The 17261-nt window shown below is 52.6% G+C and overlaps 6 protein-coding genes across 6 annotated transcripts; 3 read left to right on the forward strand and 3 right to left on the reverse strand.

Annotated features, from left to right (window-relative positions):
* Positions 1 to 727: 727 nt before the first annotated feature.
* On the reverse strand, positions 728 to 1552 carry BO70DRAFT_288862 (putative ribonuclease H1; the record flags this gene model as incomplete). Its single annotated transcript, XM_025539299.1, has 1 exon — positions 728 to 1552. The coding sequence occupies one exon, from the start codon at positions 1550 to 1552 to the stop codon at positions 728 to 730; it is 825 nt and encodes a 274-aa protein (XP_025400624.1).
* Positions 1553 to 3659: 2107 nt separating this feature from the next.
* BO70DRAFT_289356 (putative MFS transporter) lies at positions 3660 to 7135 on the forward strand (the record flags this gene model as incomplete). Its single annotated transcript, XM_025539312.1, is given in 9 exon segments — positions 3660 to 3878; positions 3934 to 4045; positions 4098 to 4315; positions 4365 to 4409; positions 4460 to 4802; positions 4852 to 4914; positions 4980 to 5199; positions 5215 to 5494; positions 5999 to 7135. 9 exon segments carry the CDS (start codon positions 3660 to 3662, stop codon positions 7133 to 7135), a joined length of 2637 nt encoding a protein of 878 aa, XP_025400625.1.
* A 364-nt stretch (positions 7136 to 7499) lies between these two features.
* On the forward strand, positions 7500 to 8394 carry BO70DRAFT_334076 (uncharacterized protein). The gene is made up of 3 exons (XM_025541002.1): positions 7500 to 7599; positions 7657 to 7711; positions 7763 to 8394. The coding sequence occupies exons 1-3, from the start codon at positions 7521 to 7523 to the stop codon at positions 8130 to 8132; spliced, it is 504 nt and encodes a 167-aa protein (XP_025400626.1). The 5' UTR covers positions 7500 to 7520; the 3' UTR covers positions 8133 to 8394.
* Positions 8395 to 8760: 366 nt separating this feature from the next.
* On the forward strand, positions 8761 to 10659 carry BO70DRAFT_334078 (carotenoid oxygenase family protein; the record flags this gene model as incomplete). Its single annotated transcript, XM_025541003.1, has 2 exons — positions 8761 to 8838; positions 8902 to 10659. 2 exons carry the CDS (start codon positions 8761 to 8763, stop codon positions 10540 to 10542), a joined length of 1719 nt encoding a protein of 572 aa, XP_025400627.1. The 3' UTR covers positions 10543 to 10659.
* Positions 10660 to 11777: 1118 nt separating this feature from the next.
* BO70DRAFT_395202 (putative raffinose synthase protein Sip1) lies at positions 11778 to 14626 on the reverse strand (the record flags this gene model as incomplete). The annotated part of the gene is made up of 2 exons (XM_025546518.1): positions 11778 to 14381; positions 14438 to 14626. 2 exons carry the CDS (start codon positions 14624 to 14626, stop codon positions 11778 to 11780), a joined length of 2793 nt encoding a protein of 930 aa, XP_025400628.1.
* A 404-nt stretch (positions 14627 to 15030) lies between these two features.
* BO70DRAFT_360887 (zinc-dependent alcohol dehydrogenase family protein) lies at positions 15031 to 16614 on the reverse strand. The gene is made up of 4 exons (XM_025542902.1): positions 16175 to 16614; positions 15710 to 16099; positions 15204 to 15650; positions 15031 to 15151 (listed from the first exon to the last, which is right to left on the reverse strand). Exons 1-4 carry the CDS (start codon positions 16334 to 16336, stop codon positions 15107 to 15109), a joined length of 1044 nt encoding a protein of 347 aa, XP_025400629.1. The 5' UTR covers positions 16337 to 16614; the 3' UTR covers positions 15031 to 15106.
* Between the last annotated feature and the right edge of the window lie 647 nt (positions 16615 to 17261).

Below are 17261 nucleotides of genomic sequence, written 5' to 3' on the forward strand. Positions count from 1 at the left end.
CGGGGCTCGCCCACTGGAACAAGATTTCAATAGATCGAATGAATGGGATGTTATCTACTATCTCAGCAAGGCATATTACATTCTGTGCATGTGGATTTGAGCTCCGAGGCATGTCATATCTACAGGCAGCGTTCAGCTCAAATGCGGGCAAGGGATTAATAAATGAGTTACTCCTCATGAATCCCTTCGGCTAAAACTATACCCTTTTTGATATTTAGTTGGTCATATTATCCGAAATTTAGTACACAACAGAGCGTTACGTCGATTCTTGACGCTATACTAGTTAAAAGGGCATTGTACTCCAAGCAACCTAGCAGGGACAGAATTGCGTCCGTACTATCCATGTGAACCGAACGGATTTCCTGGACTCTGAAGGTCTCACATATCCTGTATGTCTGAACAGCTTTACCAATTTCAGCATTCCCTTCCTTGAACCTGACTTGTGAGACTTGATCTCGAGACTCAGTGGTTATAGCTTGCTGTGGCAGGGTGGTGCGCATACTCTCCGGCGTGTTTTCAATGAATCACAGATTCAATGTAGACATTTTCGTGGGAGGGTGTATGTTTCCTGCAATGGGCACCAGTTACTATTAGTCAACACTTCCAAAGCACTGAGTAGGGCAAACTGCTCACCTGCTCCAGTATTGTTCATGTCACCGATGAACCGACAATGAACGTTCCAACCACCCACTACCACAAACAATGCCCAACACACAAAAAGCCCAGCCTAACCCTCAACAATCGGCCAAATCGGCATGCCAACATCCACCCACTCGCGCACCTCCGCCCCCTCCCTCGCCGCCCTCTTCGCCAAACAATCCGCCTTGACATTCCACTCCCTCCTAATCCACCAAAAACACACCCCCTTACCATCGGCATCCCACCGCCCGACCTCCTTCAACAGCGCCTGCCACAGATCCTGATTCTTGATGGGCGTCCCATTCACCGACCGCCACCCATTGCTCCCCCACCGTTGGATCCAGTCCGTCGCGCCGTGGACCACGTACTTGGAGTCCGTGGCGACGACGACGCTATCGAAGACGTTGTCGTTGTAGTAGATGAAGCGCAATGCGGCGATCACGGCGCGGAGTTCGGCGCGGTTGCTGGTCTGGGGGTATGTTTCGCCCTCCGGGCCGCGAGTTTCGAGGCGTGCGGAGAAGTATCCGTTCTTGGTTGTGCTGTGGGGCGGTTTGAAGATGAAGGACCAGCCGGCTTTGGGGGGTTTGGTGTTGTTCTTGTCTCGGTGGTGGTGGATGCAGGCGCCGTCGGTGAAGACGAGGCATTGCGAGGGATCGGTGCGGTTGACGAAGCGGCGGATGGGGGGCAGGTCGCGCAGGAAGAAGTGCCGGGGTTCGAAGAGGGTCGTTGGGGTGGCTTGGGGGTTTGGGGGGGTGAAGTTGGTGGGGAGAAGTGTTTGAGGGCTTGGGGGGCTGAATGTCGCGGGGAGAAAGGGTTGAGTGCTTCGGGTGGTGGCTCTGGATTCGATATGGGCGCGGAAGAGGTCGTAGTCGGCTATCCGTTTGGTTCGGAGGTAGCGTGGGATCCGCTGCATCGTAGTGCTAGTACCCATGCTCGGGATGGGGGTGGGAGAGACGATATTGGGCTGGTTGGTGATGGTAAAGCTGGGGCCATTATGATCTCGCTTGTTGTTGTAGCGCGACATGTTGGGATCTTTGTTGTAACCATGCTCCATGATGCTTAATTGTACAGGGATTGTGGTGATTGTATAGACGGGTGTCACAAGGAGCGCGGTCGCTAGGATGGCTTATGTATGACAAGCGATAGACACAACAAGGAGAAGCGTCCAGGAGCACATAGGAGTAACCTGCTAGAATCGTACAAAGTCGCGTCGGGACTGCCAATATCAGTCTCACGTCAATATAAGCTGCGCGATCTGCAGCCTGGAATGACACGATCTGCCAACCTGGGATGCGAGAAGGATGAGGTCGATAGGAATCAGGACACAGGAATAACTGATCATGATATACAAGCTTACTGGGATTGCAAGATGTTCTTTGGTCTGAATAAAGAGGATCATTTGCAGGGAGCATGAAGAAAGAGTAAACAAGTATGAAGAATATAGAGAGGATATCAATTAGGACTAGCGCGGAGGCCGATGGATGTCGGGGCTGTCACTTGTCACCCAAGCAGCACTACGGAGACCCCGAAACAAAGTAGGTAGTGGCTACTAGTTCATCATTGGGTATATGGATTGCTGATCCCGGCTAGTAGATCGCATATAAGATCTAGGGTCTTGGATCTGATATAACAGAGGTTGAAGCGCATAGCATGCAAATGACAGTTGTTTAGGATTGCACTCTGATAGACGGTCCCGGCCAGGGCTAGTGGCATGTACACTGCATCATTGTCCCTAAGCACAAGTTAGATTCATGTGTTCTGCGAAGATTGTACAGATAACACGAGGAAAAAGTGGGACAAATAAGCAACGTATTAGACACAATAAAAAAGGAAGAACAGTTGGAATTTGGACTTCCCACAGATCTTAAGAACGTGGCTGCAGAAAGCCCAACTGCACGCCACAAAAGATCGCATGATGCAGCACCTCCTTCCAGGTGGATTTGACTCTACCAATGTCTTGGCTGTCGGGATTCTTGGCCTTGTGGACAGTCGGCCGCGTTGTTGGCTCTGGGTCAGGCCATTTCACCTGGCCAAGCAAACGTTACGTGTGCATCCTCGGACATGGTCTTCCACGATTCCATAGTACTTCTATGCTCCATCTTCCGAATTCCGTCCGGTGTGTGCACCTGGCACCACGTGTTGTTGGTGGGGAGCACTTAATCTTTTAGCCTTAAATTCACTTCAGAGGGGAGTGGATACCGCTGGGCAATGCTCATTCCGAAAAGTGTTCGGAACACTCATTTCCGGACGGAAATCCATTCTGGAAGAAAGGCTGGCGTGCTGGAATTTGGACTGCATAAACTTTCGAAAGGTAAATTTAGTATGAACAGAGCCCTTGATAGTTCCATGAAAAATGGGATGGCCCTGTGGACGTATAGCGGCAATAAACCATAACTGATCTCGCTCTCAACGGCTGGATCGAGGGAATCTGACCCTCAGCAGAAGGGAGCAGAAAATGCGCAGACCCTGCATAGACCCAGCGAATCCACTGGTACCAGCGGATCCCATGACGAACCGTTAGAGGCAGTTGGCTTGGCGAAGTGTCCAAGATGGCGTCCCTGGCCGTTTTCCCTTACGGAAACTGTCCGCATCGTGGAGCCAAGCCAGCGCTAATCTTATCAATCACCAATCATGGTACCCTCCCGACCAATGGCACAACACCAGGGCCCCAAGCTTAATTTTTATTAGACGATTAGCATCATGGCATGCTCCAGCAGGATGAGATTCGTGCAGCTGCCAAGAGAATATCTCATCCTGATGAGCAAATTTTTCCTTGATAGGGGCGCCCTTGCGAGAGTCGGAGGATTGCGGGCATCTTATCTGATGATGTTTCTTGGCCACATTGGGTCCTGATCAGAGAAAACACAGCAGCTTAGTTTTGGGGTAAGCTTGGCTTCTGTCGTGTCTTGCCATATATAAGCTTTGAGGCCCGTTATGTTTCTTCTGGTTTCTTCGGCCTGCGCGACATCCTTCGGAAAGAAAATCTTGGAAGTGTCCAGATAACTGGAACACACTGGAAAATGGCGACCGAAAAGGACACTCCAAATGTCACAGCTGAAGAGCCTGTCGAGTCTTCTTCCTTCAACTCAGCGGACAGCGCCGTTGTCAACAATGCTGATGGCAAACGCCCACCCCCCCTGGTTGCCAAACTGATGGCAGTTGTGCTCATTTCTTGCATCAGTTTTGGCTCTCACTGGAGCAGTGGAGTCACTGGAGCGATGAAGAGCACCTTGAAAAAGGTAAAGTTATGCTGCGGGCGAGGTTAGGGCAATCAACTGATATTCTGATTATAAGAAAATGCACATCACAAATACTCAGTTTTCTCTCCTGGAAGCCAGTGAGGACTTTATGGCCACCGCCCTTCTCCTGGTTGGCGGTATTGTCACCGACAGAGTAGGAGGCGCTCGTACGTCTGATCCGACCCTTTCCCGTGCGAAGTCGAGTCTAATCAGTCCCAGAAATGATCGTTTATGGAAATATCGTCTACACGATTGGATCCATCCTAGTAGCTGCTGCAACCACAGTTCGATCGTTCAAGTTCATGGTTGGGGGAAGGATTATTCTCTCGCTCGGTGATATTGCCACCCAAACAGCGCAGTACAAGATGTTCTCTTCGTGGTTTGCACCCAGCAACGGGTTCGCTTCGACCCTGGGCTTTGAGCTGGCTATTGGAAAGGTGTGTTGACCCCAAGCTAACGTGACTCGGATGAAGCTGACTGGCATAGATTGGAGGCTTCGTTGGGAAGTCGACAGCAAATATCATCGCTACGGTAAGATATCGCGCGTACATGGCAAAACTCAATCTAATAAATTCGTACAGAACACCGGCAACTTCGCCTGGTCCTTCTGGATGTCAGTTTTCATGAACTTGTTCACGAACGCAGCGACTTGCGTCTTCTGGTTTTTCAACCGTTACTGTGACAAGCACTTCCGGGGTCGCGAGGATAAGGCCACCGAGGAGGTCCTCACCGAGAAGAACAAAAGGTTCGAGCTTCGCAAGATGTTCCAGCTGCCATGGATGTTTTGGGCCATTCTGGCCTTTTCCATGTTCCAGACCAGCACCGCTAGTGTCTTCAGCTCGAACGCCACCGAGTTGGCTGAAAAGAGGTTTAATGTGGATGCAATCACTGCGGGATGGTATAGTGCATTGGCTCAGTATGCTGGTAGGTCGAGAACGTACTATCCCACAAAGCCTTCACTAACAAAAGCCAGGCTTCTTCCTTGTTCCCTGCCTGGGCGTCTTCATCGATGTCCTTGGTCATCGGGCCTCTGTGTGTAAGTACCCCCTCTGCTATTGAAGTCAACCTATTCAGGTCAACGGTTACTTATTGCATGTGCAGTGTGTGTGTGTGGACTTGGGATCTTCATCAGTATGGTGTTGGTAAACTTCGCCACGTCAAAGGAGGGAACCGCCGCGGCATTCGGAATATACGCTGTTGCAGTGTCCCTCGGCCCGACATCGATCATCGATGGCATTCGCACAACCCTCTGGCATCAATCCGTCTTTGGGTCTGCATACGCCATCAAGGTCACCATGAACAACGCGTACGACCCCCAAATGTCCAATGATTGAAGACAAGCGCTGACCATGGTTTCCAGGATGACGATTATCATTGGCATCATCACCGGTGCTCTGCAAGACGCCGACGACGATTCCTATCGACGAGCCGTGCGGGTGTTTCTGTTCCTGGCCATCTGTTGCTCGATCGTATCGATCGTTCTTTTGATCGGCTCGATAGTCGGCAGAGATCTGGCACCTTTGCAGTGGACTCGCAAGAAGCGCCTGACGTCGGGGCCCGCATTCATTAGTGAGCTTCGGGAGGACCACTTGGTGACACACTACCAGCGGAGCAGGGTGATATCGATCTGCTGTTTCACGGGTCTGGTGTTACTTGTGTTGGGCAGCTGGGCCGCGTATATCTGGGGGGCAGTCACGGGGAACAACCCCTGAGGGTGAATGGGCGATATGACATAGATAATTGGTTAGAAGGAAGGCAAAGCAGGCGAATGATTCTTGCAGTAGTTGCATCGTGTTGGAGGGGAGAGCAATGTCGAGTGTGTAGGCGCCAGGCGCGGGCCTGATGGGGAAGCACTAGGCTGCATCGGGCATAGCAGGCAGTCACCTGGCCCGCAGCCACTAAAGATCGGCCTCGACGTCCAGAGCTCACTTGAGTTGTCTCACGATCAAGCAGGTTCCTGTCACAGGGCCAGGATCCCATGCCTGTCGCTTACTGCTCAACCATGCTCGTTGCCGGGATCCCGATAACCCCCCATTGACCAAGACAACCTCCTGTTTCCATGTTTGTTGACGTGAGTGTTGGGCTGTGAGCCGGGTAGACAAACACTACGTTATATCCAGGTCTACATCTCCAGCTTGCTGGAGAGAGTCACAACAGTGTCAATGCATCTTCCACCGGAGATCATCCAGCTCATAATCGAGTATACCATCCCCCCCAATCCACCTGTGGCTTTCCCTATGTTTTCCGGCGAGGTCGACACCCTGGTCAGCTTGACGTTTGTTTCCCGGTTTACTCGTCAGATAGCGAGGCGTCTCTTGACCAACCACTGCCTCTTGATTGACGAAGAGCGTCTGCTACAAGAGGTGCTCGACTGTCAGCCCCCAGATCTGGTTAGTTCAAATTCTGCAGAGCGCGGGGTGCATATCCAGAAGAACATGGCCGCTGGACTGGTGCTGGCGCTGGTGGATGCGGAGAAGCCCACAGTTGCGAAACAGATAGACCAGTTGTCCTTCTACCTGTGCCGGCGTCTGACCCGCCTGGTGATTGATTTGCCGTTGCGGTTCTACCACCCCCAACTAGATGACAAGGTCCGTTCGACACTCCGTGAAGCATTTCTACGCTTGACACAGTTGGAGGAGTTCTGCTCGGCTACGGATGATCTCTGCCTGGATACAAAACGCCTGCCTCTCGTCTGGGAAGTGCCGTCGGCCCAACTGGAGGAAGACGACTATGAGCCAGCGGTATGGTCGCTGTGGCCTCGTTTGCGCCGTCTAGCGCTGTGTGAAGTCGATGTCACGTCCATGCAGTTCCTCGGGGGTCTTCGTCGGTGTTCCAACTTAACTCACTTAGTTCTGGTGGCGCCTTCAAACTTGGATCGAGCCACACGATCTGGTTGGCAAGGGCCCGGATTTTTACCGTCTCTCGAACGTCTTCTGGTTGTAGATTCGGCGGATGAATTCGAGATGGTTGGAGGAAAGGACAATCTGGGGTGGGAGACAGGCTTTGTGCAGCAGTTATTCCAATGCCACCAGTCCCGACAGCAGGCTGACCAGGGTGATCCGAGCAAAGATGAAAAGGACATGAGCTTTGAATCGCTGGTGACTAAGATCGCCTTTCCGGTGCCTGCTCACAGGAAGGGTGACGATGACATTATTTGTCACGGCTGGCTTCTGGATGCCAGTATAGATGGGACGATCTGGAATGAGCCGTACGGGATTGGTAGACGATACCTCACCTCCCACGAGGGGATTTACTAGCTGATTTGCTGGGGGTCCCTCACAAATAGCGGTCGGCCTCGGCTATGCGGGGGAATCCCGTCGGGGTTTCACCTCCCATCGTCTCCTCTTCCCGTCCTCCGTCTTCCTGTGACATGTTGGCTCTCCCTCGGGTTCCTGCGGGACTCCTTCACTGCTGGCAAGCGGGGGTTTACCCCCCGCCTCAGCCTCAGCCCTTGATCTTCTTCTTCTCCCCGCTCTGTCCCATCAGTCTCCCATCCGCTGGTAGGTGGCTTCCGGCTCGAGGATAACACCAGTAAACACGCCAGTGTGTGGCTTGAGTTGCTGCCTAGTTTCCCGGACACAGTGTTAGGGGTCTCATTTGTCGATTGCCCCAACCCGATTCCCTTGACTATATCACCCAACCATGGACGTTACTTGGACGTGCCAGTCCTGCGCTGCCATCTTTCACCGGTTGGACCATTACAGACGGCATGCAGCTACCCGTATGACCGAAGAATAATACCACTGGAGCCATATGACCGGACTGATTGAGCATTCAGATAGCTCCGAGAAGCCGTTCAAATGTGGATTCTGCGGCTCGCAATACAAACGCGGGTATGTATGCCGTGTGAAGGACGGCTTCTAAGCTGACGCCTAACCTGCAAGGGATGTCCTCCGTCGCCATTGGAAATCCTGCTCTGCTCGCATTCACACCGGTCAGGCTGTTCCAGACCCGCGAATAGGAGGCAAAGAGCGCCACGCATGTGATGCCTGCGCAAGACTGAAAAAATGCTGTGATGGAGGGCAGCCGTGCCTGGAGTGCTCCAGTCGGAAGAAGCAGTGCTCGTATACTCGGCTCCGGCATGGTGGAGGAATCCCGCAGGTCGAGGGGAGCGATTCCGCCCCGAACCATGGCACGTCTCCTCCACATTCAATATCTGATCCGGAATCGTCAACATGGAGTCTCGGTCCGCAAACCTTTTACCCCCCAGCTCACACTCGCTGGAAGGTCACTGGATTGGAGTCGGTGGATTGAAACTGAGTAATGCACTTAGGTGTGAAGGGAAAACGTTCAACTAAGAGGCGGTCTCTGTCCTGAAGTCAACAACATTAATATTAGCTTGTTGGACAGATCTGGCTGGACAGGGCTGTTTCACCAACAGAGGCAGTTGATGCCATGAATTGACAGTACATATAAGGTATGGGAATATGTGCCACGGCTGTCACTGTACATACCTATCCAATCTCAATGTACATATCAAGGCCTACATTTCACTATCCATTTACGCAACCATATCATTTAATGTGGTCAATAATCCTCCCTAAAGGAAGGAAGAGCAATCCCAGGTAAGAGGTTAAATCCAACGACTGACTCGGCTCGGCTTCACCAATAACAAAGAGTCACTCGATGGCATTCCTCCACTTGGGACGCGAGAACAAAGCCTCAGCTTCCCGTCGGGGTCCCCCACACGGCCTGATCTTCATCCATACCAGTCACCATTGACTGCTCCAGGCAACCTTTTTTCTGGTTATAAATACAGCCATCTTGCATCTTGATCTCGTCCCAGCATCCTTCTCCCTGAAGCATCAACATTGACAGACCATTCAAGTTTCCCCATCAAAGATCAGTCCATACTACGTTCCTACTGTCAAGGATGGCTACCATGCAAGAAGCAAAGACCAACACCTTGCAAGACACTACCAGGGAAGACCACTACAACAACTGGCCCAACGTCCGAGGAGTAAGTCTCTGTCTCTCAAGCAAGGCTCATCTCGGGCAGCGCAGCTAACAGGATCCCACCTAGTTTGACGCCAACTACGAGCAAAAAGCCCCCGTCGAGCTCACTGTCAAAGGGCAAATCCCCGCATACGCAGCTGGAATTCTCTACCGCACCGGACCAGGAAGATATAAGGTCGATGCTGAGAACGGCGAGACACTTTCCCTCACGCACTGGTTCGATGGGTTTAGCGAAACGCACCGATTCCAACTGGTGGCGCCAGACGAGAATGAGACACACCCACACGCCTCGATGCGCGTCTTCTACAACTCTCGCTTCTCGACCGACGACATGATCGAAAACGCGAGACAGACCGGCAAGGTGAAAGGAACAGGCTTCGGACAGAAACGAGACCCCTGCCAGACGGTGTATCACAAAGTCCAAACCGACTTCGAGCCCGTGGCACCTCCGACCCCTTCGTCGGTCAACGTTGGTGTCACCCTGAGCATCAACATGCCAGGACTCGCTACCGATCGACCCAATTGTATTAGTAGGAGTCGTTGGGATACTTCCGCCGGCATCAAGACGTTGACCGCAAAGACCGACCACAACGTCTACAAACACCTCGACCCCGAGACCCTGGAGCCGATCAGCCTTTCGAGACAACAGGACCTCCATCCAGGCCTGACTGGCACGATGACGGCCTCGCACGCCCGCTCCGACCCTAATACCGGCGACGTGTTCAACTACAACCTCACCGTCGGCAGTTCCACCTCTACCTATCGCGTCTTCCGTGTTTCGGCCTCGACCGGTGCAACCTCCATCCTGGCCTCCTTCCCAGGAACTCCCGCCTACCTGCACTCGCTCTTCCTGACAGGGGACTTCGTCGTGCTGTGCGTCTGGAACGCCCACGTCGCCCACCGCGACTACTTGGCAACCACCAGCCTCCTCGACTCCATCCAGCCCTTTGACGCCTCCAAGCCCGCCACCTGGTACATCGTAGACCGCAAGTCCGACAGGGGTCTCATCGCCACCTACGAAAGCCCGGCCTTCTTCTCCTTCCACGCCATCAACGCATGGCAGGAGACCACCGCCGACGGCAAGACAGATATCGTCGCCGACCTGATCATGTTCGACAGCCTCGACTTCATCCACTCCCTGTACTACAACACTCTTCTCTCCGATTCCCCCGCCGCAAAGGCCGTCCGGACCGGGAGAACAGACTCCACGCGCTCCACCATCGCCCGGTTCCGTCTCCCTGCTGTGCCTACCACCTCCACCCCAACACCAACTTCAACTTCCGAACCCCTGACCGCAACACTCGAATCATCTCTCTGCAAGTCCCTCTCGCCGGAACTCCCAACCCTGAACCCGAAATACGTCACCCGCAAGCACCGCTACGTGTACACCGTGTCAGACCGCGGCGAGTCGACGTTCTTTGACGGTATCATGAAATTCGACACCGAGACCCAGGAGGCTCTTCTTTGGGCTCATCATGCCCAGTCCCCCGGGGAGCCAATCTTCGTCGCGGACCCCGATGCCACCAGTGAGGATGATGGCGTGCTGCTGAGTGTTGTCCTGGATGGACTGACCGGGAAGAGCTATCTCCTCTGCCTGTATGCCCGTAATCTGGTTGAGTTGGGCAGAGCGAGTGTCGATGGGCCTGTTGCGTTCGGGTTTCATGGTCAGCATGTTCCTGTTCGTGGGACTCCTACTGGTGATTATTAGGTGGTCTTTGGAGTATCGTCTGCAATGTGGGGATTTGTTTTGCAGTCCGTGCTGATTTTGTGTTTCTTGCTTCCTTTGGTGATTCTGTTCCACTGTATCTATTGCTTTCTGTTCCGGTTATTCTTTTTTGAATGTGTTTTTTTTTTTTTTTTTTTTTTTTTTTTTTTTTTTTTCTTTGAAACATGGAAAAAAACAGGGATTACGTCCAAAAGCCCTGCTCCCTTTCGAGACCCATCAGACTACTTCATTTCCTTCACTGACTGGCTGCATGGCGATGTCACTCTTGCTGAACGTTTGTCCTTATTCTTGGATTGATGGTTACTTTTTGCTATTTAGCTGCGAATCGACTCATTTGAGTAGTGTCTGTTCGACAGGCTTCAAACTAAACCACAGGAAAACAGCCCTTTAGCACCGAATATCTTGCAAACCAACATGGAAACAAGTATTGAATATTGAATCCCTGGCTTTTCTACCAAGTCTCAATGAAATCAAGATGATGACATGGCGACGGACAACGGTAGCAGTCTCCATCGTTTACCACATCATTTCTCAAGACGATCGATAACAGCAGCAGTCTCAATCGGGTGGATGGATAGTCGAGTTCATGGTCCAGGTTCGCCATGGGAGAAGCCGTACGAGTCCGGATTGATCCCCACTGGATTGATTCTGGGCGGGCGTGACTCTCTCGCACGGGTGATCTTGGGCTTTGCCAACGATAAACTCGGTATGCGCCATGTGCCATCCTCCCTCCCTCAACCCCCATCTTCCCTGGTAAAGTAGATAAGTGGACATTAACCATAACTAACACACCAAAAGACGAACCCCACGCCATCGCAATCTACCTCATCATCATCTCCAGAATCCTGCAACTCCTCTTCTGGCTCGGTCCCAAATTCATAATCTCCGCCGTCGCAGTCTCCTTCAATACTCGGCTTTTTTCACCGGCCCTTTATTCCCCGGCGCCCCTTATATGTATATCTCTATGCCGTCAGTTCCCTACTGTTAGCATTTTACTAGATGTAGTATTTTTTGTAACAGATCAAAAAGACCCACTCAGCTAAAACGGTGTCCAGACCCTGGATAGGTGTGATACTGGATGATGATACCGGGTTTGACAGTTTGCCATGGCTGTATTCTGCCTTCAGAAACACTAGCAGCTGCAGCTCTCCCGGTCCCAGGGTAACTGGAAAAATAACTATAAACGCCATCCCCCCACTCCTGTAAATATATATATCTCAGCCCACAAAAACCTCCACCAGAACCTCATTGCTCCACCCAGCCTTCAGCCCCATCTTCTCCCACGCGGCCAGGACATCAACCGCCAGAACCCTACTCGAATCCCCTCCCTCCTTCCACACCGTTCCGCGAGGCACGGGCTTCCCAAGGATCATAACCATGAAGTTATCTCCGATATCCCACTCCGGAAGATCCGAAAAGTAGATCCCCAGTGTCCCGAGCGCCTTCAGACTGAGATCAATCCTAAGACGACCGTTATCTTCGACATAGATGTCAGAACTTCTCAGTCCAGCGGCGCCGGTCATCTTGCCCATCAGACCGAGCACCGCGACTTTCGTGGGGCCGGTTTCTCGCTTCGACTTCAGGGTGTGAGAATACGTCGGGTATGTTGTGAGGATTTCCCAGCCTTTCTGCGGCAGGGTGACCGAGACAAGCGAGGTAGGGTCTGTGACTTTCAGGTTCTCCGCGATTTTGCCGGTGGTATGTGCGCGGACGATGTACTCGCTGTGGGAATCTTGGTGAATGCCGGGGAAATCTAACAGGTGGCTTATGGTGGATTTGTCGGTGGTTGAGATGTTGAAAAGACCGATGATTCCACTTCCTGTGCCAGCCCATCCTGTATAGGTGCCAACGCGGACTATATGGCCTTCGTTGTAGTCGTGGTAGATGTCCATGGTTCGGCCAACGAGACTGGGTCGAAGGATCACTGTCGCCCCCTGGACTGTCGGGGCGGTCATTTGCTCGATGACTGAGATGTCATGCTGGCCTGGCTCGTCGGTGATATATACCGGACCTCCGGAGACGCATCGTGCGGCGGCGTGGAATCCGGCATAGGGGTGGCTTGTTTGAAACATGTCCCAGTCTGGCACAACGTTCAGGTAGCGGGTTAGTAATGCATTGTGAGCATTGCAGAAAATATGCCATGGATGAGACGCCTCGATGTCAGGGAAGAAATCGTCGGAGTTGCGCAGCGGAATGGCGGGTTTGTTGGTCGGAAGCTGAGAGTGGAAGATGGCTTGTGGGAACATCGACATGCAGGAGATTGCCCTCGTACTGAAGTGTCTCAGAGTGGATATGGACCAGGCATCTTGGTAGGACGTTATGAACCTTCTCCGATCTTCGGGGTCTTTGATGAGGTCCAGGAAAAACTGGGCGTCTGCTTTGACCGAATCAACTCCGACGGACGCGAGGTAGCGATAGAAGTCATCGTAGAAGCGCTGAACATCATCTGGGTCAATCGCTAGCACTGACCCTCTGTCGAAGGCGTGCGAGATCGGGCCCCCTACGGCTGGCTCTTTGATTTCCACCCTTTTCGTCTTGTACTTCTTAGCAAGCTCTCCTTGCTCTGAGATCCCTCCCCAGTACCCAAGTATGGCATGCCAGACTGCAATGTGTTCGATGTTTGGGTGACTCTGACGGATAGACTTTATGGTCTGCTTAAAGCCCTTGGGGAAAGCATCCGGATTCCCTTCGAACTGCTTCCAACCTCTCCTGAACTGCGAATCAGCCTCATCTAGTGTCTGCCAGTTGTCGTCGATGATCAGATTAGCGATCTTGATTCCGTGCGACTTGAGCGAATCGAGACCGCGAAGGATCTTCTCTTCGGTTAAGTCCTGACCTAGCCCATTCCAAGTACAGTATGTTAAGCCGTCATACCACTCCGCAAGCCACTGGGCTTTAACTTCCTTTTCAACCAGCACAGTATCGTCTGGTGGCGGCGAAACTGGGGGGGAGATCTTTTCAGTTGCTTCCTGTTGTGCATACGGCCGTGAGAGCTTGCGCGCCTCGTAGACGACAGCACTCAGAGCAACTTCAAAGTCCTCCGCAGCAGATGCGAGTACCTGGAACCTAGACTTCTTGGTGTTGTCATTCAGCGCTTTTACCACCAACTCCCCATTTTCACTAGACCCAAACACCGTCAAGACATTGTCTATTCCAGAAACCCCGAGGAGAACAAGATGCACGCCATCCGTTCTGAGGAACGAGCACACAACAGCATCCTCTGTTAACGCGAACTTTCCCTTCCCATGTCTAGGCCCAAGCCAGGGGCTCCAAATCCGGACTAAGGAAAAGTATCGCACAACCGATGCCGGCACCCCAAGAGCCAGTTCTTTGTACTCCGACGCACCGTCACGGGCGGAATCAATTTCCCCAGCGAGATGCCATAAGTCGGACCCGGGAGCTTCGCTCTTCTTCGGTTGGATCTCAATTTCCGAGGAAAGTTCCTCGAAATACTTCTTAAACCCCGAAGCGGTTGACTCAAGAGAGTGGAATTCCGGGCTCTGCGACGCAAAAACCAGCACCCCATCGCTCGCATTCTGCTGTTGGTTCACCCACTGCCACTCAGCCTCAGGGTTGACTCGATACCGCACAGTAAACTGCGCATTCTCCGGGCTCGAAGGAACGACGACCTTCCCTGAGAACGCATGACGGTAGTATTTATATTCCTCGTCCTTGCCGCTCATAAGTGGTGCCACTGAAGGCCCACAGTTGTCCAGTGGAGTTGCACTCCATTCCGGGCTCGTGATGTTGTGCCAGATTTGGACATCCCAGGGTTGTACAGGGAATGCGGTGCTGGATTCGAGCACTACCGTGAAATGGAGCTGTTGGGGGTTAGATGCGGGGAAGCCGGACTGTGGTGGGGATAGCGTCTGCATACCGCATCGGATTCTGACGCCTTTGTAGTCCTTGGGTGACAGGTTACTTGACCCAGGGGAGGATAGCACGTTATCTTTGCGAGCAAACTCATCTGGGCCGGACGAGTGAATCGGATCTGGGATTTCTTGATGTATTTGCGATCGGGGCCGCAGATCGGCAGCGTGGATCTATGCCCTGAGGTGGTTGGCATCTGGACCGATTGCGCTGGAACTATGGATTGGGGTTGGGGTTAAGGTGATGTGGTGGATTAGGTTGAGGAGATTAAGCATAACACGATGGGAAATCCATTCAAGCTCCACGCTGGGGTTGGAGAGGGAATTCGGGGGGAAGATGAAGGTGAAGGTGGGGGGGATGGTGGATGAGGTGGCGACGCGGTGAGGGGAAGGAACCGGGGCCCCCAGCCTTGCTTGATTGGCGTTTGTGACGTGTTGGGCGTGTCTTGCTGCTGACAACAAACAGTTGTCTGTTCGGCAACTCTTCCCATGCCTACTACTTTATTGACTGCATAAGCCACGCGACTGAACCGCGAGGCCTGGATACAAGAGAGTCTACAGCACGATCGGACGCAAGGTTTAAAATGTCAAATCTTGACTATGGCATTGTACAGTGTCACTTGAATCATTATAATCGTATCAAGAAGGCCAGATACCCAACGTCTTCGCTACCCCATTTACTCGATTTTGATGGCCAGCTTTCCGAAATGTTTCCGGGCCCACTGCTCAATTTATTAGCATCAATCCTATCAGCATTGACACATGTTTACTCACCATGTACTCGTAGGCCTCCAGGGTCTGCTCGAGGGTGAAGACCTTCTCATCCACAACCGGGTGGATGTTGTTGGCCTCAATCGCGTTGACCATGTCGTTCATCATGGATCTGCTTCCAACATAGATACCCCTGACGGTGCAGATGTGGCCCAGAGTGTCGAGGACGTTAGGCATGGCCTTGGGGTCAACTCCTCCAACAAATCCGATGATGCTGATCACACCCTCAAACTTGATACACTTGAAACTCTGGTTGAGAGTGCCGCTGCCTCCAACCTCAACAATATGATCGACACCCACGTTGTCCGGAGTGAGGCTGCGGGCCACATCGCCCCAGTTGGGCTCAGTCGTGTAGTTTATGATGTGGTCAGCGCCCAGCTCCTTCAGCTTCTTCGCCTTCTCTTTGGAAGAGGTGGTAGCAATAACTCTTGCACCAGCGGCTTTGGCAAACTACAGCCACACATTGTCAGGCTACTTGCGGACTTCCCACGGACCTGGAGACGACTTACCTGCAGAGCAAAAATGCTAACACCACCAGTTCCCTGCACCAGCACCGTTTGTCCGGGCTGCAAGGGCTTCAATCCGTACAGAGCATTCCAACTTGTGAGCGCCGCGCACGAAAGGGTACTGGACTCCAGGTAGTTCAGGTTCTGGGGGCACTTCACCAAGCCGTTCTCGTTGAACACTCCATATTGACGAAGAGTGCCGTCAATGACGCCACCAAGGCCGGAACTGGCAGCTCGTGCATCAATGGGACCATACTGATGATGCTGATTGAACAGAGTGACGACCCTGTCCCCCTTCTTGAACTGTGAGGCTTTCGATCCGGTTTCAATCACCTCACCAGCACCATCGGAGCCAGGGACGACGGGAAGGTTAAGAGCAAAAGGATACTTTCCCTGCAACAATTGAAAAGATCAGCTGTTAGTCGGTACCAAGGCTAAACCATTCAAATGCGAGAACAGAAAGCGCACCTTGGGGATGATCAAGTCACGGAAGTTCAGGGACGCGGCATGGAACTTGACCAAAACCTCGTTTTCACCGACTTTCGGGACAGGCGCGTCGCCGAAGGTGAGGCCGGCGAAGTCGTTGTCCTTGTTCAGGACCGTCCACTGCTTCTGAGAGGTGGGTGCCATGGTGCTGTGTTTGCAATGGTGTAGAGAGGGCCGATGCGGTCAAGGGCAGACGTTTGTAGCAGCGGGAATTGGGGAAGCAGCTGGATTCCTCGGTGGGGGTATATATGGCTGATCATAGTCGAAGCTCTTAAATTATTGACGTAAGTGGGCAAGCTCCACCACATTGCCCGAACGCTGAATGAATCAGTCTCATAGGCTCCAACGGCATGCCGAGAACTTCTGGGATGGAGACTGCCCGATACCCACGAATCACCACAGCGGATGGGCAGAAGGTTTGCTCCATGGAGTTCCCCTGCTGATAAATCCAGTCTATTCTTCGGTGGAAGTGGAGAATTGAAGTGGTGAAACCGTGAAAGCCGTGAAAGCCGTGAAGAAAGGAAGAGCCTGGCTGGAATAACCGCGGCCCCACCCGGTCAGAAACCGGCCTTTGCTTCCCCAATCTGTCTCATCTCGCCGAAAGCACCTGGATTTGCAGGTCAGTGGAATCAGTGAAATGCTCTCTTTCCCTTTACCGGATCACTGGCAAAAGGTTTCTTGATGCAAAAGCTTCAAAGTGAATCTGCAATTACCGGAGAATCGGAGACATGCCGGGCAGCTCACTATCGGAGGGGCAACCGCTTCTCAAGTATCTTGCTGGAAGAGTGCCTGTCTGCCTCATTTTAGGATGCACGGCACTGCGATGCAAGATAGATACCATCAACAGTAACAGCCGGTTGACCCTGGCACATTTCATCCACTTCCATAGGGCTTATGCGCCTCCCCTGTCTAGTCCCAGCTGCCTTCTTCACGATCGGGGTTTATGCCCCACCACGAGCTAAGTCCGACCTCATTTTCAGTCATCTGCACTTGTGAGGAGTTTCTTCCTGCTCCTGCAAATAAGGCAAAAATCGCGTCACTGGGCGGTTTCAAGTCAATGCGCGACACG

This window comes from Aspergillus heteromorphus, assembly GCF_003184545.1.
Source record: "Aspergillus heteromorphus CBS 117.55 chromosome Unknown BO70scaffold_8, whole genome shotgun sequence".
Lineage (NCBI taxonomy): Eukaryota > Fungi > Ascomycota > Eurotiomycetes > Eurotiales > Aspergillaceae > Aspergillus > Aspergillus heteromorphus.